General features: G+C 40.5%; 1 protein-coding gene across 9 annotated transcripts in view; it reads left to right on the top strand.

Annotated features, from left to right (window-relative positions):
• Positions 1-6,073, top strand: part of TMEM116 (transmembrane protein 116) — a 113,718-nt gene extending 107,645 nt beyond the window's left edge. For 2 of the 9 annotated variants that reach the window (XM_038575129.1, XM_038575128.1), the window contains exon 13: positions 5,864-6,073. In XM_038575129.1, coding sequence (XP_038431057.1) covers positions 5,864-5,934 — 71 coding nt within the window. In that variant the 3' untranslated portion in view covers positions 5,935-6,073. The remainder of the gene's footprint in view (positions 1-5,863) is intronic. The other 7 variants (XM_038575127.1, XM_038575126.1, XR_005379170.1 and 4 more) reach the window with 6 other exon arrangements.
• The last annotated feature ends 17,043 nt before the right edge of the window (positions 6,074-23,116 follow it).

Below are 23,116 nucleotides of genomic sequence, written 5' to 3'. Positions count from 1 at the left end.
ATGGAGCCTGCTTCTTTCTCTGCCTTTGTCTCTGCCTCTCTCTCTCTCTCTCTCTCTCTCTGTGTGACTATCATAAATAAATAAAAATAAAAATAGATCTGCCCTAAGACCCAGCAATTGCACTGCTGGGGATTTACCCCAAAGATACAGATGCAGTGAAATGCCAGGACACCTGCACCCCGATGTTTATAGCAGCAATGTCCACAATAGCCAAACTGCGGAAGGAGCCTCGGTGTCCATCGAAAGATGAATGGATAAAAAAGATGTGTTATATGTATGCAATGGAGTATTACTCAGCCATTAGAAACGACAAATACCCACTATTTGCTTCGACGTGGATGGAACTGGAGGGTATTCTGCTGAGTGAAATAAGTTAATCGGAAAAGGACAAACATTATATGGTCTCATTCATTTGGGGAATATAAAAATTAGTGAAAGGGAATAAAGAGAAAGAGAAAATGAGTGAAAATATCAGTGAGGGTGACAAAACATGAGAGACACCTAACTCTGGGAAATGGACAAGGGGTGGTGGAAAGGGAGGTGGGCGGGGGGTTGGGGTGACTGAGTGATGGGCACTGAGGTGGGCACTTGGCGGGATGAGCACTGGGTGTTATGCTAAATGTTGGCAAATTGAACTCCAATAAAAAAATTAAAAGAAACAAGTTTGATATTTTATACACATACATATGATTTTTGTTTCCTACAGAAAGTACATATTTTTCTCTTATGCCCATTGAATAACTAAAAATCAGTGATGAAAAAAATCAGGAATTTTGCAATAAGCAATTGGGGAAGGGGACATTAGCAAGATGACAGAATGGTAAACCCTGAACCCTCATTTCCCTCAGAAACAAACATATACAGCAGCATTTCACAGATTCTCTTTTTGAGAAATCAAGATACTAATTGAAAGTCTCCTGTACCCCAAGTGAACATGCAACCAGACTCACCAAAGCTTATAGGGACATTGGGGACACCTTCTTGCCAGGATCCCTATCCCTGGAATAGTGCTATATAATCAGAAAGAGACAAACACACCCCAGCTCCCAGCTTCTTCCACAGGAAAGAAGGGGGTTGATTTGCATTTCCAGTACCTACATTTTCTGGGAGGGCTCTCCAGAGGATGCTTTTGTCATAATATTGGAGCTCTGATGGGACTTGCACAGTCTGGCTTCCCTGGGAGAGAACAGAGATGGCAGTTTGGACTGATAGACATCATAGTATCTACCCCTGCTCATCACAGAGTGAGAAGATGAAAAATCCCAGCTCGGCTTCTCCTTGAGGAAGGAAATAATTTATATATCATATGTCCCAACTTTTCCATGGTTGTTCTAAAACTGGCATCAGTCTTATAGACTTGGAACCTTGAGAATTTAATGCAATGTAGCCACCTGACAAAGAACAGAGATTGTGGTTTGGACTGATGGAATGCCATAGCTCCTCCTTATGGCTTAGCACAGAGCAAAGAGACAAAAACACAGCTTTCTGCTGTTCCTGGGGGAAGTAAAGAGTTTGTAGAGATGCCCAGAATCTCTGGCCAGACTGATCGGTGGATGTCTTCTGTATGAGGCCAGTCCATGATGACTGAGGGAGGTGCATGCTTTGTTTAAAACACCAACACCAACAGAGAGAGTCAAGGAAAATAAAGAATCAGGCAGATAAGTATCAAATAAAGGCATAAGATAAATCACCAGAAATAAACCCTAGTGAAATGGAGATTTATGATTTACTTAATGGAGAATTCAAAATAACCATAATAAAAATGCTCACTGAGGTCAAGAGAATAATGCATGAACAAAGTGATAATTTCAACATGGCAGTAGAATATATATATATTTTTTAATAGAAATGGAGCTGAAGAACACAATAACTGAACTAAAAAATTCACGAGAAGGGTTCAATATCAGACCAGATCAAGCAGAAGAAAGGATAAGTGGAACTCAAAGACAGATCCTTGGAAATAATTCAGTCAGAGGAGCAAAAAGAAAACAAATGAAAATGAAATCTTAAGGGACTTAGCAGATACCATAAAGAAGAGCAATATACACATTATAGGAGTCCCAGAAGGAGGACAGGGGATTAAAAAGTGATCAGAAAGCTTATTCAAAGGAATAGAAGCTGAAAATGTTACAATTCTGGAGAAGGAAATGTACATACAGATTGATGAAAACTAGAGAACACCAAACAGTAGTCCAAAGATAGCCACACTGAGATATGTTATAATTAAATTGTCAAAAATCAAAGACAAAGAGGAGTTTGAAAGAAGCAAGAGAAAAGTGATTTCTCATATACAAGGGAACATTTATGACTCTCAGTGTTTGTGTGTGTGTGTGTGTGTGTGTGTGTGTGTGTGTTGTTGTTGTTGTTGTTTTTCGGAGACTTGGTAGGCTGAAAGGGAGTTGCATGATATATTCAAACTGAAAAAAATCCTGCCAACCAAGACTACTTTACCTGGCAAAATTATCCCTCAAAAATGGAGAGATAAAGGTTTCCCAAACAAAAGCTGAGGGAGTTCATCACTACTAGAACTGCCTTAAAAAGAAATGGTAAAGGGAGTTCTTCAGGTTGAAAGGATGTTAAAAAGTAACACAATAGCATAATATGAAATTCCTGATGCCTGAGTGGCTCAGTGGTTGAAAGTCGGCCATTGGCTCAGGGTGTGTCCCGGTGGGATCAGATCCTGCATCAGGCTCCAGGAGAGGAGCCTGCTTCTCCCTCTGCCTATGTCTCTGCCTCTCTCTGTGTGTCTGTCATGAAAAAATAAATAAAATCTTTATTTTTATTTATTTTTTTAATAAAATAATTTTTATTGGTGTTCAATTTACCAACATACAGAATAACACCCAGTGCTCATCCCGTCAAGTGTCCCCCTCAGTACCCGTCACCCACTCACCCCCACCCCCCGCCCTCCTCCCCTTCCACCACCCCCAGTTTGTTTCCCAGAGTTAGGAGTCTTTATGTTCTGTCTCCCTTTCTGATATTTCCCACACATTTCTTCTCCATTCCCTTATATTCCCTTTCACTATTATTTATATTCCCCAAATGAATGAGAACATATAATGTTTGTCCTTCTCCGATTGACTTACTTCACTCAGCATAATACCCTCCAGTTCCATCCACTTTGAAGCAAATGGTGGGTATTTGTCGTTTCTAATGGCTGAGTAATATTCCATTGTATACATAAACCACATCTTCTTTATCCATTCATCTTTCGATGGACACCGAGGCTCCTTCCACAGTTTGGCTATTGTGGACATTGCTGCTATAAACATCGGGGTGCAGGTGTCCCAGCGTTTCATTGCATCTGAATCTTTGGGGTAAATCAAATAAAATCTTTAAAAAAATATATGAAACTCATTGGTAAAGGCAAATATATAGATAAATACAGAATACTGTATCACTGTAATGGTGATGAGTAAGTAATTTTTAATTCTAGTATAAAAGTTGAAGGACTAAAGTATTAAAAGTAACTAAAAATATATTAAAAGATATAATATGAATAGATGCTAATTCAATGGCAATAACAAAGTAGGGGGAGGGAAGAAGTTAAAATGTTGAGTTCTTTATGTGATTAAGCTTAAGTTGTTATCAGCTTTAAATAGACTCTTCTAACTATATTTTATGTAAGCCCCAAGGTAACCACAAAAAATACCAGTAGAAATTACAAAAGAAAAAAGAAAGGAAAAAAAAAAAAAGAAAAAAGAAAGGAATTACAACATATCAATACCAAAAAATTCAACAAAACAGAAAGGAAGACAGAAGAAAGGGAAAGGCAGACCAAAGAACTGCAGGACTAACAGAAAACAGCAAAATAGCAATATTAAATCCTTCACTATCAGTAATTACTTTAAATTTAAACAGTTGAGGGGCACCTAGGTGGCTCCATTGGTTAAGCAACCAACTCTTGATTTCGGCTCAGGCTGTGATCTCAGGGTTCTGAGATCAAGCCCTTGTCGGGCTCTGCACTAGGCATGGAGACTGCTTAAGATTCTCTCTCTTCCACTTCCTCTGCCCCTCTCCCCTCTTAAAAAATGAAATTAGTGAGGCACCTGAATGGCTCAGTGGTTGAACATTGGTATTGGTCTTTGGCTCAGGTCTTGATCCCAGGGTTCTGGGATCAAGTCCCACATCAGGCTCCCCACAGGGAGTCTGCTTCTCCCTCTGCCTCTTTCTCTCTCTCTCTCTCTCATAAATAAAATCTTTTTAAAAATGGAATTAGAAAATACCTCAAGACAAATGAAAATACAGCACATTGAAACTTATGAGATGTAGCAAAAGCAATACTAAGAGGGATGGCACCAAATCAGTATTGAAAAAGAACAACAGGGGAATCCCTGGGTGGCTCAGTGGTTTAGCACCTGCCTTCAGCCCAGGGCATGATCCTGGAGTTCCAGGATCAAGTCCTGCATCAGGCTCCTTGCATGGAGTCTGCCTCTCTCTCTCTCTCTCTCCTCTCTCTCTCTCCCTCTCATAAATAAACAAACAAACAAATAAATAAATAATTTTTAAAAAGAGCAACAAACTTGGAGGCATCACATTTCTTGACTCCAAAACGTATTACAAAGCTACAGTATTCAAAACAATACGATACTGGCATTAAGGCAGATACACAGACAAATGAAACAGGAATTGACACTGATGTGGCCAACTGATCTTCAACAAGGGTGCCAAGAATACACAATTGGGAAAGAATAGTCTCCTCATCAAATGATGTTGGGAAAACTAGACATCTACATGCAAAAGAATGAAATTGGACTCTTACATTATACACAAAAATCAACTCAAAATGAATTAAACACTTAAATGTAAGACCTGAAACTGTAAGCCTCCTAGAAGAAGGACATCGCCATGACATTGGTCTTGGAATGATTTCATAGTTATGCTACCAGAAAAATAAGAAACAAAACCAAAGAGTATGAGTATCATAAAAAAGGCAAAAAAGAAATACAAATCTTGTGTATTGAAGGAAAATACCATGTTCAAAAAGATTTTATGCCAGAAACATAAGCATGAGTTTGGCATTAAGAAATGCATCATCATAATTCATTACAAAACTTAAAGGATAAAAAAAGTGAACATAAGAATACATGCCAAAAATTGTTAAAATTCACCAGCTATTCCAATTTTTGAAAATTTCATGAGACTATGAAGATACTACATAAACATGGTAAAGACACCAAAATCTAATGGCAAATAACATTTTATTTTTTTTAATTTTTATTTATTTATGATAGTCACACAGAGAGAGGCAGAGACACAGGCAGAGGGAGAAGCAGGCTCCATGCACCAGGAGCCCGACGTGGGATTCGATCCCGGGTCTCCAGGATCGCGCCCTGGGCCAAAGGCAGGCGCCAAACCGCTGCACCACCCAGAGATCCCCGCAAATAACATTTTAATTACTGAAATACTGAAGGTTTTTACACTTCAAATCTCTTTCTTTTTTGCCTTTTTGTCCTAGTCAATTTGAATAACTTCCAGCAGATTCTCCCCAACATAAGACTTTGTCATGGAAGTTTAATTTTAAAAACTCGTAGTCCCTGGACTTTTCTGGTACCTTCACACTTTACAGTTGACCTCTTGCACTCTCCCCAAAACTGAAGTGTCAGAAACCCTTTCTAATTTCAGGTGTTTTGTTTTTTGTTTTGTTTTGGCGAATTGGTTCCCTATGCTGCCTAGAGTATCTGTTTGATAGTTAGGATTTCTCCTGTTCTGGGGTCCAGTCAGCATCTTATTACTCTTCTCTAATTTATCTCTGACAGATACTAATACCACTTGGCTCTTAGAGCTATCAGTAATTTATCTTTATCTATGCATGCTTTGGAGTTTGTGAGATGCCTTATCACCTTTTTGTTGTTGTTTGTAGGTTTTGATTTTACCATCCTGGTGCTTTGTCTGTCTTCTGTGGAGTGGTTTGAAGAAATTTTGAAAAACTGAAGTCTGCTGCCACTTTCTGCAAATCTCCCTTCCGTTCTCATATTTAAATTTGTTTCCTAACCATTAAAAAATAGAATGGTACATCCTATGGCAAATAGTTTTTTTCCATGGACTATGACATGCAGCCTTATTCAAAAAGTTTTTGTTTTTATTTTTGTTTTTTTTTTCTAAACTAGAAAACCTGAATTCAAGTCCCAACTTGGTTATTTGCAAATTGTTATTTTTGTCATTTAATCTATTGAGCATCAGCTTCTTGTTTGTAAAGTGGAAATAACAATATCTATATGAATTTTTTGATTATTCAACAGCATTTCTAGAAATGCTTTGCAAAGTAAGAAGTGTGATGCAAGTATGAAATATTGATACTTCTTCAAAGTTTCCCTTTGAGAACTTTCCCAGGATCAGGATTTCCCCTTTCCCATGAATGTTTTTCCAAAAAGTTTTTTTAAAAGATTTTACTTGTTTATTCATGAGAGAGAGAGAGACAGAGAGGCAGAGACACAAGCAGAGGGAGAAGCAGGTTCCATGCAGGGAACCTGATGTGGGACTTGATCCCGGGTCTCCAGGATCACACCCTGGGCTGAAGGCAGCGCTAAACTGCTGAGCTACCCAGGATGCCCTCCAAAAAGTTTTTTTTTTTTTTTAATTGAAAGAGAGTACAGCAAAGTTCTTACTATATCATCAGAAATATTTGACCCATCACAGAGGCTCAGTGAATTAGCCAGGCATGAAATCCTTTGCAGAAGAGACAATGTCTTTGCCCAGATACCTTGATGCTGCTTTAATTGAATTGCATCAGATATAGTAAACATTTATAATGCCCAAGATCCTACCAGACCACTACCTTTGAAGAGCTTATATGTGATATGGACCCATCTCGAAAACATAATGAGGGATCCCTGGGTGGCGCAGCGGTTTAGCGCCTGCCTTTGGCCCAAGGCGCGATCCTGGAGACCCGGGATTGAATCCCACGTCGGGCTCCTGGTGCATGGAGCCTGCTTCTCCCTCTGCCTGTGTTTCTGCCTCTCTCTCTCTCTCTCTGTGTGTGACTATCATAAATAAATAAAAAATTTAAAAAAAAAGAAAACATAATGAGGCTTTAAAAGCATGACATTATGTTATACATATACTTTGTACATAAAACAACCCCATATAGTTTCTGCCTCAAAATAGACAAAACTGATAATAATCATGTACAATAGGGAGGACTGCGAAGAAGTGATGAAGAGAGATTTAGCTTTATTTTTAATGTTTTTCACTTTTTATTTTTTAATAATAAATTTATTTTTTATAGGTGTTCAATTTGCCAACATACAGAATAACACCTAGTACTCATCCCGTCAAGTGCCCCCCTCAGTGCTTGTCACCCATTCACCCCCACCCCCCCGCCCTCCTCCCCTTCCACCACCCCTAGTTCGTTTCCCAAAGTTAGGAGTCTTTATGTTCTGTCTCCCTTTCTGATATTTCCCACACATTTCTTCTCCCTTCCCTTATATTCCCTTTCACTATTTTTTATATTCCCCAAATGAATGAGAACATATAATGTTTGTCCTTCTCCAATTGACTTACTTCACTCAGCATAATACCCTCCAGTTCCATCCACGTTGAAGCAAATGGTGGGTATTTGTCGTTTCTAATGGCTGAGTAATATTCCATTGTACACATAAACCACATCTTCTTTATCCATTCATCTTTCGATGGACACCGAGGCTCCTTCCACAGTTTGGCTATTGTGGACATTGCTGCTATAAACATTGGGGTGCAGGTGTCCTGGCGTTTCATTGCATCTGTATCTTTGGGGTAAATCCCCAAGAGTGCAATTGCTGGGTCATAGGGCAGGTCTATTTTTAACTCTTTGAGGAACCTCCATACAGTTTTCCAGAGTGGCTGTACCAGTTCACAGTCCCACCAACAGTGTAAGAGGGTTCCCTTTTCTCCGCATCCTCTCCAACATTTGTGGTTTCCTGCCTTGTTAATTTTCCCCATTCTCACTGGTGTGAGGTGGTATCTCATTGTGGTTTTGATTTGTATTTCCCTGATGGCAAGTGACGCAGAGCATTTACTCATGTGCATGTTGGCCATGTCTATGTCTTCCTCTGTGAGATTTCTGTTCATGTCTTTTGCCCATTTCATGATTGGATTGTTTGTTTCTTTGCTGTTGAGTTTAATAAGTTCTTTATAGATCTTGGAAACTAGGCCTTTATCTGATACGTCATTTGCAAATCTCTTCTCCCATTCTGTAGGTTGTCTTTGAGTTTTGCTGACTGTATCCTTTGCTGTGCAAAAGCTTCTTATCTTGATGAAGTCCCAATAGTTCATTTTTGCTTTTGTTTCTCTTGCCTTCGTGGATGTATCTTGCAAGAAGTTACTGTGGCTGAGTTCAAAAAGGGTGTTGCCTGTGTTCTCCTCTAGGATTTGGATGGAATCTTGTCTCACATTAAGATCTTTCATCCATTTTGAGTTTATCTTTCTGTATGGTGTAAGAGAGTGGTCTATTTTCATTCTTCTGCATGTGGATGTCCAATTTTCCCAGCACCATTTATTGAAGAGACTGTCTTTCTTCCAATGGATAGTCTTTCCTCCTTTATCGAATATTAGTTGACCGTAAAGTTGAGGGTCCACTTCTGTATTCTCTATTCTGTTCCACTGATCTATGTGTCTGTTTTTGTGCCAGTACCACACTGTCTTGATGACCACAGCTTTGTAGTACAACCTGAAATCTGGCATTGTGATGCCCCCAGATATGGTTTTCTTTTTTAAAATTCCCCTGGCTATTCGGAGTCTTTTCTGATTCCACACAATCTTAAAATAATTTGTTCCAACTCTCTGAAGAAAGTCCATGGTATTTTGATAGAGATTGCATTAAACGTGCAAATTCCCCTGGGTAACATTGACATTTTCACAATATTAATTCTGCCAATCCATAAGCATGGAATATTTTTCCATGTCTTTGTGTCTTCCTCAATTTCCTTCAGAAGTGTTCTATAATTTTTAGGATATAGATCCTTTACCTCTTTAGGTTTATTCCTAGGTATCTTATGCTTTTGGGTGCAATTGTAAATGGGATTGACTCCTTAATTTCTCTTTCTTCAGTCTCATTGTTAGTGTATAGAATTGCCACTGGTTTCTGGGCATTGATTTTGTATGCTGCCACATTGTCAAATTGCTGTATGAGTTCTAGCAATCTTGGGGTGGAGGCTTTTGGGTTTTCTATGTAGAGTATCATGTCATCGGCGAAAAGGGAGAGTTTGACTTCTTCTTTGCCACTTTGAATGCCTTTAATGTCTTTTTGTTGTCTGATTGCTGAGGCTAGGACTTCCAGTACTATGTTGAATAGCAGTGGTGAGAGTGGACATCCCTTTCTTGTTCCTGATCTTAGGGGAAAGGCTCCCAGTGCTTCCCCATTGAGAATGATATTTGCTGTGGGCTTTTCATAGATGGCTTTTAAGATGTCGAGGAATGTTCCCTCTATCCCTACACTCTGAAGAGTTTTGATCAGGAATGGATGCTGTATTTTGTCAAAAGCTTTCTCTGCATCTAATGAGAGGATCATATGGTTCTTGGTTTTTCTCTTGCTGATATGATGAATCACATTGATTGTTTTACAAGTGTTGGACCAGCCTTGTGTCCCTGGGATAAATCCTACTTGGTCATGGTGAATAATTTTCTTAATGTACTGTTGGATCCTATTGGCTAGTATCTTGTTGAGAGTTTTTGCATCTGTGTTCATCAGGGATATTGGTCTGTAATTCTCCTTTTTGGTGGGGTCTTTGTCTGGTTTTGGAATTAAGGTGATGCTGGAAAAAAAAAAAAAGAAAAAAAAATAAGGTGATGCTGGCCTCATAGAACGAATTTGGAAGTACTCCATCTCTTTCTATTTTTCCAAACAGCTTTAGTAGAATAGGCATGGTTTCTTCTTTAAACGTTTGATAGAATTCCCCTGGGAAGCCATCTGGCCCTGGACTTTTGTGTCTTGGGAGGTTTTTAATGACTGCTTCAATTTCCTCCCTGGTTATTGGCCTGTTCAGGTTTTCTATTTCTTCCTGTTCCAGTTTTGGTAGTTTGTGGCTTTTTGGTAGAAATGCGTCCATTTCTTCTAGATTGCCTAATTTATTGGCGTATAGCTGTTCATAATATGTTTTTAAAATCGTTTGTATTTCCTTGGTGTTGGTAGTGATCTCTCCTTTCTCATTCATGATTTTATTAATTTGAGTCTTCTTTCTCTTCTTTTTAATAAGGCTGGCTAATGGTTTATCTATCCTATTAATTCTTTCAAAGAACCAGCTCCTGGTTTTGTTGATCTGTTCCACAGTTCTTCTGGTCTCGATTTCATTGAGTTCTGTTCGAATCTTTATTAACTCTCTTCTGCTGGGTGTAGGATCTATTTGCTGTTTTTTCTCTAACCCCTTTATGTATAAGGTTAGCTTTTGTATTTGAGTTCTTTCCAGTTTTTGAATGGATGCTTGTATTGCGATGTATTTCCCCCTTAGGACTGCTTTTGCTACATCCCAAAGATTTTGAACGATTGTATCTTCATTCTCATTAGTTTCCATGAATCTTTTTAATTCTTCCTTAATTTCCTGGTTGACCCTTTCATCTTTTAGCAGGATGGCCCTTAACCTGCACGTGTTTGAGGTCCTTCCAAACTTCTTGTTGTGATTTAGTTCTAATTTCAAGGCATTATGGTCTGAGAATATGCAGGGGACGATCCCAATCTTTTGGTATCGGTTCAGACCCGATTTGTGACCCAGTATGTGGTGTATTCTGGAGAAAGTTCCATGTGCACTTGAGCAGAATGTGTATTCAGTTGAGTTTGGATGTAAAGTTCTGTAGATATCTGTGAAATCCATCAGGTCCAGTGTATCATTTAAAGCTCTCGTTTCTTTGGAGATGTTGTGCTTAGAAGACCTATCGAGTATAGAAAGAGCTAGATTGAAGTCACCAAGTATAAGTGTATTATTATCTATGTATTTCTTCACTTTGGTTATTAATTGATTTATATATTTGGCAGCTCCCACATTCGGCGCATATTTATTGAGGATTGATAAGTCCTCTTGTTGGATAGATCCTTTAAGTATGATATAGTATCCCTCTTCATCTCTCAATACAGTCTTCGGGGTAAATTTTAGTTTATCTGATATAAGGATGGCTACCCCTGCTTTCTTTTGAGGACCATTTGAATGGTAAATGGTTCTCCAACCTTTTATTTTCAGGCTGTAGGTGTCCTTCTGTCTAAAATGAGTCTCTTGTAGACAGCAAATAGATGGGTCCTGCTTTTTTATCCAGTCTGAAACCCTGCGCCTTTTGATGGGGTCATTAAGCCTGTTCACGTTCAGAGTTACTATTGAAAGGTATGAGTTAAGTGTCATCATGATATCTATTCAGTCCTTGTTTTTGTGGATTGTTTCACTGGACTTCTTCTTAAAGGGGAATTTTAAGAGTCCCCCTTAAAATTTCTTGCAGAGCTGGTTTGGAGGTCACATATTCTTTTAGTTGCTGCCTGTCTTGGAAGCTCTTTATCTCTCCTTCCATTTTGAATGAGAGCCTTGCTGGATAAAGTATTCTTGGTTGCGTGTTCTTCTCATTTAGGACCCTGAATATATCCTGCCAGCCCTTTCTGGCCTGCCAGGTCTCTGTGGAGAGGTCTGCTGTTACCCTAATACTCCTCCCCATAAAAGTCAGGGATTTCTTGTCTCTTGCTGCTTTAAGTATCTTCTCTTTATCTTTGGAATTTGCAAGCTTCACTATTAAATGTCGAGGTGTTGAACGGTTTTTATTGATTTTAGGGGGGGATCTCTCTATTTCCTGGATCTGAATGCCTGTTTCCCTTCCCAGATTAGGAAAGTTTTCAGCTATGATTTGTTCAAATACATATTCTGGCCTTCTGTCCCTTTCGGCGCCCTCGGGAACCCCAATTAAACGTAGGTTTTTCTTCCTCAGGCTGTCGTTTATTTTCCTTTATCTTCATGGTCTTTTAATTGTTTGTCTCTTTTTTCCTCAGTTTCCCTCTTTGCCATCAACTTGTCTTCTATGTCACTCACTCATTCTTCCACCTCGTTAACCCTCGTCGTTAGGACTTCTAGTTTGGATTGCATCTCATTCAATTGATTTTTAATTTCTGCCTGATTGGATCTAAATTCTGCAGTCATGAAGTCTCTTGAGTCTTTTATGCTTTTTTCTAGAGCCACCAGTAGCTGTATAATAGTGCTTCTGAATTGGCTTTCTGACACTGAATTGTAATCCAGATTTTGTAACTCTGTGGGAGAGAGGGCTGTTTCTGATTCTTTCTTTTGAGATGAGGTTTTCCTTCTAGTCATTTTGCTCAGTGCAGAGTGGCCAAAAACAAGTTGTATTGGGAAAAGGAGAAAAAGAGAGGAGAGAAAGAAGGAAAGAAAAGAGAAAAAGAAAAAAGAAAAAAGGAAGAGAAAAAGAGAAAGAAAAAGAAAGGAAAAAAAGGGTGGGGGAAGCAAACAAATCAAAAAGCAAAAAACAAAAACAAAAACAAAAAAACACGGGGATGTATCTTCTGATTCTGTGTACTTTAAGTCCCTTGACTTCCCCTGGAACTTGTTCCTCTAGCTGGTCTTCTGGGGGAGGGGCCTGTTGTGCTGATTTTCAGGTGTTAGCCCTTGGGGGAGCTGCTCTGCCCCCTGCCTGGTGCAGGGCACAGTGGGGGTTGTTTACCCCGTGAGGCCCCAGGAGGAACAACCCCAGTGGCGGGGCCAGCTCTGGAGCCCTGGCTTCAGCCCCCGCAGTAACTACAGAGCTCTCCCTCTGCAGGGCCTGGATGCTCTGGGGGGCAGGGCCGCTGATCTGCTCAGCTCGGGGCAGTAGCGTCCTTGCGGTCCTGGGCCCTCCTGGCCTCTGCCTGTCCCGAGGGGAGGCGGGATCCTGGGCTGTGTCCCCAGCGCCCTGTGCTCCCGGCCTGTGCTGTTGGATTCGTGCTCCCGGTGGTGCAGCCCCCTCCGCGGAGCCGCCGCCTTAGCCCCTCTGAGTCGCTCCCGGAGCCGCGCAGCCCCCTCCGCACAGAGCCTCTTCCTCTGCCCGAGACCCTCCGAGCTGCTCCCGGGTCCGCCGGGCGCGCTGCAGCCCTTAGGGAGCTCGGCGCACTCTCCCTGGGGCGCAGGTGTCTGTTAGTGTCCCAGGGAGCCTGAGGGCATCCCCGCCCTCCTGGGGCCCTACTCTAACTCCCTGCGAGGCCTTTCCGCCCGGCAAGATCGGTGAAGCTCCTGCTTCTCCAGGTCGGGGCTCTCCTGTCCTGGGGACACTCGCCCCGGCCTTAGCCCGGCTCCTCGCGGGGCCCCTCCCTCTTGGATGCCTTTTGTTTCTTTATTTCTAACCCCCCCGCCCCCCGCACCGTCTTCCTACTTTGATAGAAGCGCAAACTCTTCTCACTGTAGCCTTCCAGCTTTTCTCTCTTTAAATCTCAGGCCGAATTCGTAGATTTTCAGGATAATTTGAAGGTTATCTAGGTAATTTGGTGAGGACAGGTGATTTGGGGACCCTACTCTTCCGCCATCTTGCCCCTCCTCCTGTTCATCAGTTTTGTTTATTGAATTCCACATATCAGTGAAATCATATGGTATTTGTCTTTCTCTGGCTCACTTATTTTGCTTAGCACAATACCCTCAACTTCCATCCATATTGTTGCAAATGGCAAGATTTTACTCTTTAATAAATGTATTTTTTATTGGTGTTCAATTTGCCAACATACAGAATAACACCCAGTGTTCATCCGGTAAAGTGCCCACCTCAGTGCCCGTCACCCAGTCACCCTCACCCCCCGCCCACCTCCCCTTCCACCACCCCTAGTTCGTTTCCCAGAGTTAGTTTTTATGTTCTGTCTCCCTTTCTGATATTTCCCACACATTTCTTCTCCCTTCCCTTTCACTATTTTTTATATTCCTCAAATGAATGAGAACATATAACGTTTGTCCTTATCCGATTGACATATTTCACTCTGCAGAATACCCTCCAGTTCCATCCACGTCGAAACAAATAGTGGGTATTTGTTGTTTCTAATGGCTGAGTAATATTCCATTGTATACATATACCACATCTTCTTTATCCATTCATCTTTCGATGGACACCGAGGCTCCTTCCACAGTTTGGCCATTGTGGACATTGCTGCTAGAAACATCGGGGTGCAGGTGTCCCGGCATTTCATTGCATCTGTATCTTTGGGGTAAATCCCCAAGAGTGCAATTACTGGGTCATAGGGCAGGTCTATCTTTAACTCTTTGAGGAACCTCCGCACAGTTTTCCAGAGTGGCTGCACCAGTTCACATTCCCACCAACAGTGCAGGAGGGTTCCCCTTTCTCCACATCCTCTCCAACATTTGTGGTTTCCTGCTTTGTTAATTTTCCCCATTCTCACTGGTGTGAGGTGGTATCTCATTGTGGTTTTGATTTGTATTTCCCTGATGGCAAGTGATGCGGAGAATTTCCTCATGTGCTTGTTGCCCATGTCTATGTCTTCCTCTGTGAGATTTCTGTTCATGTCTTTTGCCCATTTCATGATTGGATTGTTTGTTTCTTTGCTGTTGAGTTTAATAAGTTCTTTATAGATCTTGGAAACTAGGCCTTTATCTGATACGTCATTTGCAAATATCTGCTCCCATTCTGTAGGTTGTCTTTGAGTTTTGCTGACGGTACCTTTTGCTTTGCAAAAGCTTCTTATCTTGATGAAGTCCCAATAGTTCATTTTTGCTTTTGTTTCTTTTGCCTTCGTGGATGTATCTTGCAAGAAGTTACTGTGGCTGAGTTCAAAAAGGGTGTTGCCTGTGTTCTCTTCTAGGATTTTGATGGAATCTTGTCTCACATTAAGATCTTTCATCCATTTTGAGTTTATCTTTCTGTATGGTGCAAGAGAGTGGTCTATTTTCATTCTTCTGCATGTGGATGTCCAATTTTCCCAGCACCATTTATTGAAGAGACTGTCTTTCTTCCAATGGATAGTCTTTCCTCCTTTATCAAATATTAGTTGACCGTAAAGTTGAGGGTCCACTTCTGTATTCTCTATTCTGTTCCACTGATCTATGTGTCTGTTTTTGTGCCAGTACCACACTGTCTTGATGACCACAGCTTTGTAGTACAACCTGAAATCTGGCATTGTGATGCCCCCAGATATGGTTTTCTTTTTTAAAATTCCCCTGGCTATTCGGGGTCTTTTTTGATTCCACACAAATCTTAAAATAATTTGTTCTAACTCTCTGAAGAAAGTCTATGGTATTTTGATAGGGATTGCATTAAACGTGCAAATTCCCCTGGGTAACATTGACATTTTCACAATATTAATTCTGCCAATCCATAAGCATGGAATATTTTTCCATGTCTTTGTGTCTTCCTCCATTTCTTTGAGAAGTGCTCTGTAGTTTTTAGGGTATAGATCCTTTACCTCTTTGATTAGGTTTATTCCTAGGTATCTTATGCTTTTGGGTGCAATTGAAAATGGGATTGACTCCTTAATTTCTCTTGCTTCAATCTCATTGTTAGTGTATAGAAATGCCACTGGTTTCTGGGCATTGATTTTGTATGCTGCCACATTGTCAAATTGCTGTATGAGTTCTAGCAATCTTGGAGTGGAGTCTTTTGGGTTTTCTATATACAGTATCATGTCATCTGTGAAGAGGGAGAGTTTGACTTGTCCTTTGCTAATTCGAATGCCTTTTATTTCTTTTTGTTGTCTGATTGCTGAGGCTAGGACTTCTAGTACTATGTTGAATAGCAATGGTGAGAGTGAACATTCCTGTCATATTCCTGATCTTAGGGGAAAGGCTCTCAGTTTTTCCACATTGAGGATTATATTTGCTGTGGGCTTTTTGTAGATGGCTTTTAAGATGTCGAGGAATGTTCCCTCTATCCCTACACTTTGAAGAGTTTTAATCAGAAATGGATGCCGTATTTTCTCAAATGCTTTCTCTGTATTTATTGAGGGGATCATATGGTTCTTGTTTTTTCTCTTGTTGATGTGATCCATTCCGTTGATTGTTTTAGGAATGTTGAACTTGCTTCCTGGGGATCCTATTGGCTAGTATCTTGTTGAGAGTTTTTGCATCTGTGTTCATCAGGGATATTGGTCTATAATTTTCCTTTTTGGTGGGGTCTTTGTCTGGATTTGGAATTAAGGTGATGCTGGCCTCATAAAACGAGTTTGGAAGTATTCTGTCCCTTTCTATCCTTTGGAAAGGCTTTAGTAGAATAGGTATGGTTTCTTCTTTAAACGTTTGATAGAATTCCCCCAGGGAAGCCATCTGGCCCTATACTTATGTGTCTTGGGAGGTTTTTGACGACTGCTTCAATTTCCTTCCTGGTTATTGGCCTGTGCAGGTTTTCTATTTCTTCCAGTTCCAGTTTTGGTAGTTTATGGTTTTCCAGAAATGCATCCATTTCTTCTAGACTGCCTAATTTATTGGTGTATAGCTGCTCATAATACGTTTTTAAAATCATTTGTATTTCCTTTGTATTGGTTGTGATCTCTCCTCTTTCATTCATGATTTAATTAATTTGTCTTTTTTCTTTTTAATAAGACTGGCTAATGGTTTATCTATCTTATTAATTATTTCAAAGAACAAACTCCTGGTTTTGTTGATCTGTTCTACAGTTCTTCTGTTCTCTATTTCATTGAGTTCTGCTCAAATTTTTATTATCTCTCTTCTTCTGCTTGGTGTAGGTTTTATATGCTGTTCTTTCTCCAGTTCTTTAGGTGCAAGGTTAACTTGTGCATTTGAGTTTTTTCCAATTTTTTGAGGGATCCTTGTATTGCAATGTATTTCCCTCTTAGGACTGCTTTTGCTGTATCCCAAAGATTTTGGACAATTGTGTCTTCATTTTCATTAGTTTCCATGAATCTTGTTGTTTCTTATCTAATTTCCTGGTTGGCCCATTCATCTTTTAGTAGGGTGGTCTTTAACCTCCACGTGTTTGAGTTTCTTCCAAATTTCTTGTGATTGAGTTCTCGTTTCAAAGCATTGTGGTCTGATAATATGCAGGGGGACAATCCCAATCTTTTGATATCTGTTGAGACCTGATTTGTGACCCAGTATGTGGTCTATTCTGGGAAAGTTCCATGTGCACTTGAGAAGAATGTGCATTCAGGTGCCTTCAGATGGAAAGTTCTGTGTGTGTGTGTGTGTGTGTGTGTGTGTGTGTATATATATATATATATGAAATCCATCTGGTCCAGTGTATTATTTAAGGCCCTTGTTTCTTTGGTGATGTTGTGCTTAGAAGATCTGTCATTTACAGAAAGTGCCGTGTTTAAGTCTTCTATTATTATTGTATTATTTTCTAAGTATGTGTTTACTTTGGTTATTAATTGATTAATATACTTTATAGCTCCCACAATAGGGGCATAAATAATCATGATTGTAAGTTCTTCTTGCTGGATAGACACTTTAAGTATGATATACTATCCCTCTTCCTCTCTTACTAGTCTTTGGGATAAACTTTAATCTATCTGATATGAGGATTGCTACCCCAGCTTTCTTTTTAGGACCATTTGAATGGTAAATAGTTCTCAAACCTTTCATTTTCAGGCTTAAGATGTCCTTAGGTCTAAAATGAGTCTCTTGTAGACAGCAAATATATGGGTCTTGCTTTTTTATCCAGTCCAAAACCCTATGTCCTTTGATGGGATCATTTAGCCCATTCACATTCAGAGTAACTATTGAAACATATGAATTTAATGTCATCGTAATACCTATACAGTCCTTGTTTTTGTGGATTATTTCTTTGGGCTCCCTCTTTCTTTTACAGGGTCCCCTTAATATTTCTTGCAGAGCTGGTTTGGAGGTCACATATTCTTTCAGTTTCTGCCTATCTTGGGAGCTCTTTATCTTTCCTTCTATACTGAATGAGAGCCTTGCTGGATATAGTAATCTTGGCTGCATGTTCTTCTGATTTAGTACCCGGATTATATCCTGCCAGCCCTTTCTGGCCTTCCAAGTCTCTGTGGTGAGGTCTGCTGTTAATCTAATATTTCTCCCCATATAATTAAGAATCTCTTGTCTCTCACTGCTTTAAGGATTTTCTCTTTATCTTTGGAATTTGCAAGTTTCACTATTAAATGTCGAGGTGTTGAATGGTTTTTATTGATTTGGGGGATCCTCTCTATCTCCTGGATCTGAATGCCTGTTTCCCTCCCCCAAATTAGGAAAGTTCTCAGCTATTATTTGTTCAAATATGCTTTCTGGCCCTCTCTCCCTCTTGGCGTTTTCTAGAACCCCAATTATACGTAGATTCTTCCTTCTGAGGCTATCGTTTATTTCCCTTAACCTTTCCTCATGGCCTTTTAAGTGTTTTTCTCTTTTTTCCTCAGCTTCCTTCCTTGCCATCAACTTGTCTTCTATGTTGCTCACTCTTTCTTCCACCTCATTAACCCTCATCATTAGGACCTCCAGTTTGGATTGCATCTCATTTCATTGATTTTTAATTATAGCCTGATTAGATCTAAATTCTGCAGTCATAAAGTCTCTTGAATCCTTTCTGCTTTTTTTTTTCCAGAGCCACCAGTAGCTTTATAATTGTGCTTCTGAATTGGCTTTTTAACATCGAATTGTAATCCATATTCTGTAACTCTGTAGCAGAGAGTACTATTTCTGATTCTTTCTTTTGTGATGGATTCTTCCTTCTAGTCATTTTGCTCAGTGCAGAGTGGCTGTATGAGCAGGCTGAATCAAGAATATCAACCACAACCTAAGTAAATTTCACCCTAGATGATTCTGACAAGGTCAGAGACCAGAAAATGAAACAAAGATCAGAACAAAATAAAACAAAAGGACCACTAAAGTGAAAAATAAATTTTAAAACAAAGTAGTAAAAAATAAAAGGCTAAGAATCCCAAAGAAGAAGAAAAAGAGAAAGAAAAAAGAAAAAAAGAAGAGAAAAATAGCAAAAGTTAAGATGGAAAAAAAAGAGAAGAAGAAAAAGGGGGGATGGGACTGGGAGATGGTGGTGGTAAAGAAGTTGTAGTAGAGGGAGAATGTAGTCTGAGGGTCCTAGAGGGTGATCCTCTTGTTTCTGAGTATAAAGTTCTGTATGTTAGAAGATGCTCAGTCCCACATTTATATAAATCAGCAATACTTGCAGAAAGCCCCACATTGACCACCAACATAAATGAGATAAAAGGAGGGGTCAGAATGGGAATGAAGAGAGAATGTAATCTCACAGAATGAACCAGCATGGTAAACCAGTTGGTTCTGGTTGCATGCTGGTCATGTTTTAGAAGGTATTAACTTCTGCCGTTGTAGAAGAAAACGAGGCAGAGAAAACAAAAAACACAAACCAAAAAAAACATATCTCGTGTATCTCCCAAAATTAAATTGAGTATGTTGAAGGGAATCTAGAAGTGAAAAATATATATGACATGTAATTGTAGAAATATGAAACTCAAAAGGAAGAAACTTAAAAATGAAGAGGTGGTAAAATATTGTAGTTAAGGTGGGAAAAGAGAAAAAAATACTGGAAATTTTTAGTCTGATATAATGAGTTGTACTGGAAAAAGGGGTGGGAAGGAGAGGTACCCTCTACTTCTATATACTATAAATCCCTTTACTGCCCCTGGAGCTTTCCAGCACTGCTTGGTCAAGAACTTGCTCTTCTGTTCTTCCAGCTGGTCTTCTGGGGGAGAGGTCTGCTGTGCTGATTCTCAGGTGTCTGTGGTGGGTGGACTCTGCCTCCTGCCAGGTATGGGGCTCAGTTTGAGCTTTATCCTGTGAGGCTTTTGTTCCCTGGTGGCCTGCCTCTCCCAGGCACAAGGAGGAACAATAACAATGGCGGAGGCCAGGTCTCCAGCTCTGGAGTCAGCCCCCTCCCCCGCCCTCTCCCCGCAGTAACTAATGCAGTCTCCCAGCCTGCACTAGCCTAGAGGCTCCTTCTGTGCGGGTGCGCTAATCTGCACAGCTTGGGGGCACCCAACGGAAGGAGAGTCCTTGCTGTCCTGTGCCCTTCCCGCTTCTGCCTGTCCTGGGGGATTGCAGGATTGTGGGCTTTGTCCACTCAGTGCCCTGGGATCCGGGGCCCTGTGCTGCTGGAATCGCGCTCCCGGGGTATGCAGCTCCCAAAGGCAGCAGGGCACAGACACTTCCATCCAGAGCTGGCCCGCCTAACTGACTGGCTTCTCCCAAATACTCCCCAAGCTGCATGCTCCAGCCCTTTACCAAGATCAGTCCACGGTTTGTGGTGCACTCTCCTCAGGGCACACTTCCTCTATTAGTGACTCCGGTAAACTGGAGGCTTCACTGCCCCTCCTGCAATTCTCCCCGATTTCTCTAAGCACTTTTCCGTCTGGGAAGAATGTGGTGCGGATTTTTAAAGTTCCCACTTCTTTGGTGCTGGGCTTTCCGGTTTGGAGGTTTTCGCTGCCCTGGCTTTAGCCTGGCTCCTTGCGGTGCCCCTCCCCCACTTGATTCTTTTTTTACTTTTTTCCGCTTTAATACCTTGCTAAAGGCAAAAACCCTTCTCTCTGTAGCGTTCCAGCTGTTCTCGCTAAATCTCAGGTCGAATTGGTAGATGTTCAGGATGATTTGAAAGTTACCTAGGTAAGTTGGTGGGACCAGGTGAGTTGAGGACCCCTACTCTTCCTCCGTCTTTGCCATCTCCCTGTGTGTCTGTTTTTGTGCCAGTACAATACTGTCTCGATGATTACAGCTGTGTAATACAGCTTGAAGTCCAGAATTGTCCAGAATTGTGAGGTCACCAGCTTTGGTTTTCTTTTCCTTTTTCTTTTTAAGATTTAATTTATTTATTCATGAGAGACACAGAGAGAGAGGCAGAGATATAGGCAGAGGGAGAAGCAGGCTCCTTGCAGGAAGCCCAATACAGGACTCGATCCCAAGACCCCAGGATCACTTCCTGAGCTGAAGGCAGATGCCCAGCCACTGAGCCACCCAGGCATCCCAGATTTGGTTTTCTTTTTAAATGTTCCTTAGGCTATATGGGGGCTTTTCTGGTTCCATACAAATATTAGGATTATTTGTTCGAGCTCTCTGAAAAATGCTGGTGTTATTTTGATAGGATTTGCATTGAATGTATAGATTGCTCTGGGAAGCATAGATATTTTAACAATATTTGTTCTTTCAATCCATGAGCATGTAATGTTTTTCTACTTCTTTGTGCCTTCCTCAACTTTTTTCATGAGTGCTTCATAGTCTTCAGAGTACAGATCCTTACCTCTTTAGTTAGGTTTATTCCTAGGTATCTTTTGGTTTTTGGTGCAGTTGTAAATGGGACTGATTCCTTAATTTCTATTCTGTCTCATTGTTAGTATATAGAAATGTAATTTATGGGATGCCTGGGTGGCTCAGCGGTTTGGCACCTGCCTTCGGCCCAGGGCGTGATCCCAGGTCGGGCTCCCTGCATGGAGCCTGCTTCTCCCTCTGCCTGTGTCTCTGCCTCTCTGTGTGTGTGTGTCTCTCATGAATAAATAAATAAAATCTTTAAAAAAATGTAATTTATTTTTTTTATTTAAATTCAACTTGCCAACGTGTAGTACATCATTAGTTTCAGATGCAGTTTTCAATAACTCATCAGTTGCATATAACACTCAGTGCTCATCACATCATGTGCCCTCCTAAATGCCTGTCATTTAGTTACCCTATCCCCCACTCACCTCCCCTTCACCAACCCCCAGTTAGTTTCCCAGAGTTAAGAATCTCTTATGGTTTGTCTTCCTCTCTGATTTTTCCCCATTCAGGTTCCCATCCTTCCCTATGGTCCCTTTCACTATTTCTTATATTCTGCATATGAGCAAAACCATTTAATTGTCTTTCTCCAAATGACTTATTTCACTTAATCATAATACTCTACAGTTCCGTCTACACTGATGTAAATGGTAGGTATTTATCCTTTCTGGTGGCTGAATTATATTACCTTGTATGTACATACCACATCTTCTTTATCCATTCATCTGTCAAAGGAAATCTTGGCTCCATCCACAGTTTGGTCATTATGGACATTACTGCTATGAACATTGGTGTGCAGGTGTCCCTTCATTTCACTACATCTGTATCTTTGGGGTAAATATCCAGTAGTGCAATTGCTGGGTCTTAGGGTCACTCTATCTTTAACTTCTTGAGAAACCTCCATATTGTTATCTGGAGTGGCTGTACCAGCTTGCATTCCCACCAACAGCATAAGAAGGCTCCCCTTTCTTCCACATACTCGCTAACATTTGTTGTTTTTTTTTTAATTTTTATTTATTTATGATAGTCACAGAGAGAGAGAGAGGCGCAGAGACACAGGCAGAGGGAGAATCAGGCTCCATGCACCGGGAGCCCGATGTGGGACTCAATCCCGGGTCTCCAGGATCGCGCCCTGGGCCAAAGGCAGGCGCCAAACCGCTGTGCCACCCAGGGATCCCCATTTGTTGTTTTAATGTCACTAACATTTGAAATCATTTCCTGATTTCTGTGCATTGATTTTGTATCCTGTCATTTTGCTAAATTCCTGTGTGAGTTTTAGCAATTTTGAGGTAGAGTCTTTTGGGTTTTCCATATAGAGTTTCAGGTCATCTGCAAAGAGTGAGAGTTTGACTTCTTTGCCTATTCAGATGCCTTTTATTTCGTTTTGTTGTCAGATTGCTATCTACTCATCTTTCTTAACTTTGAGTCTGGATCACTTATTTTTATCCTATGAGCATCAGTCTTTTTCTTTTCTTTTCTTTTCTTTTTTTTTTTTTTGCAGATTTCTTTTTTTAATTTATTTTTTATTGGTGTCCAATTTGCCAACATATAGAATTACACCCAGTGCTCATCCCATCAAGTGACCCCCTCAATGCCCGTCACCCAGTCACCCCCACCCCCGGCCCACCTCCCCTTCCACCACCCCTAGTTCATTTCCCAGAGTTAGGAGTTTCTCATGTTCTGTCTCCCTTTCTGATATTTCCCACTCATTTTGCATCAGTCTTTTTCAACCATAAACTGAATACATCAAAAATATCTTGCACGGTTATCTTGAGGATTACTAGTATGGAAAACTTTTAGACTTCTGCTCAGCACAAAATGTGCAATAAATATCATTCCAGGTTACCATTATTTTCCTTTATTACATATCATATTAGCAAATTAGGCCATTATAGGGGATTTCCTGCTTATCCCACAATCTTATCCCTCTCAATCTCCACAAGTTATAAACCACAGAAATTCCTATTTAGAATCTATCTCTGAAATGAAGACCTAGTTTA

This window comes from Canis lupus, chromosome 26, assembly GCF_011100685.1.
Source record: "Canis lupus familiaris isolate Mischka breed German Shepherd chromosome 26, alternate assembly UU_Cfam_GSD_1.0, whole genome shotgun sequence".
In the NCBI taxonomy this organism is placed as follows: domain Eukaryota; kingdom Metazoa; phylum Chordata; class Mammalia; order Carnivora; family Canidae; genus Canis; species Canis lupus.
Note: the sequence above shows the minus strand (reverse complement) of the source record. Positions and strands in the feature narration are given on the sequence as shown.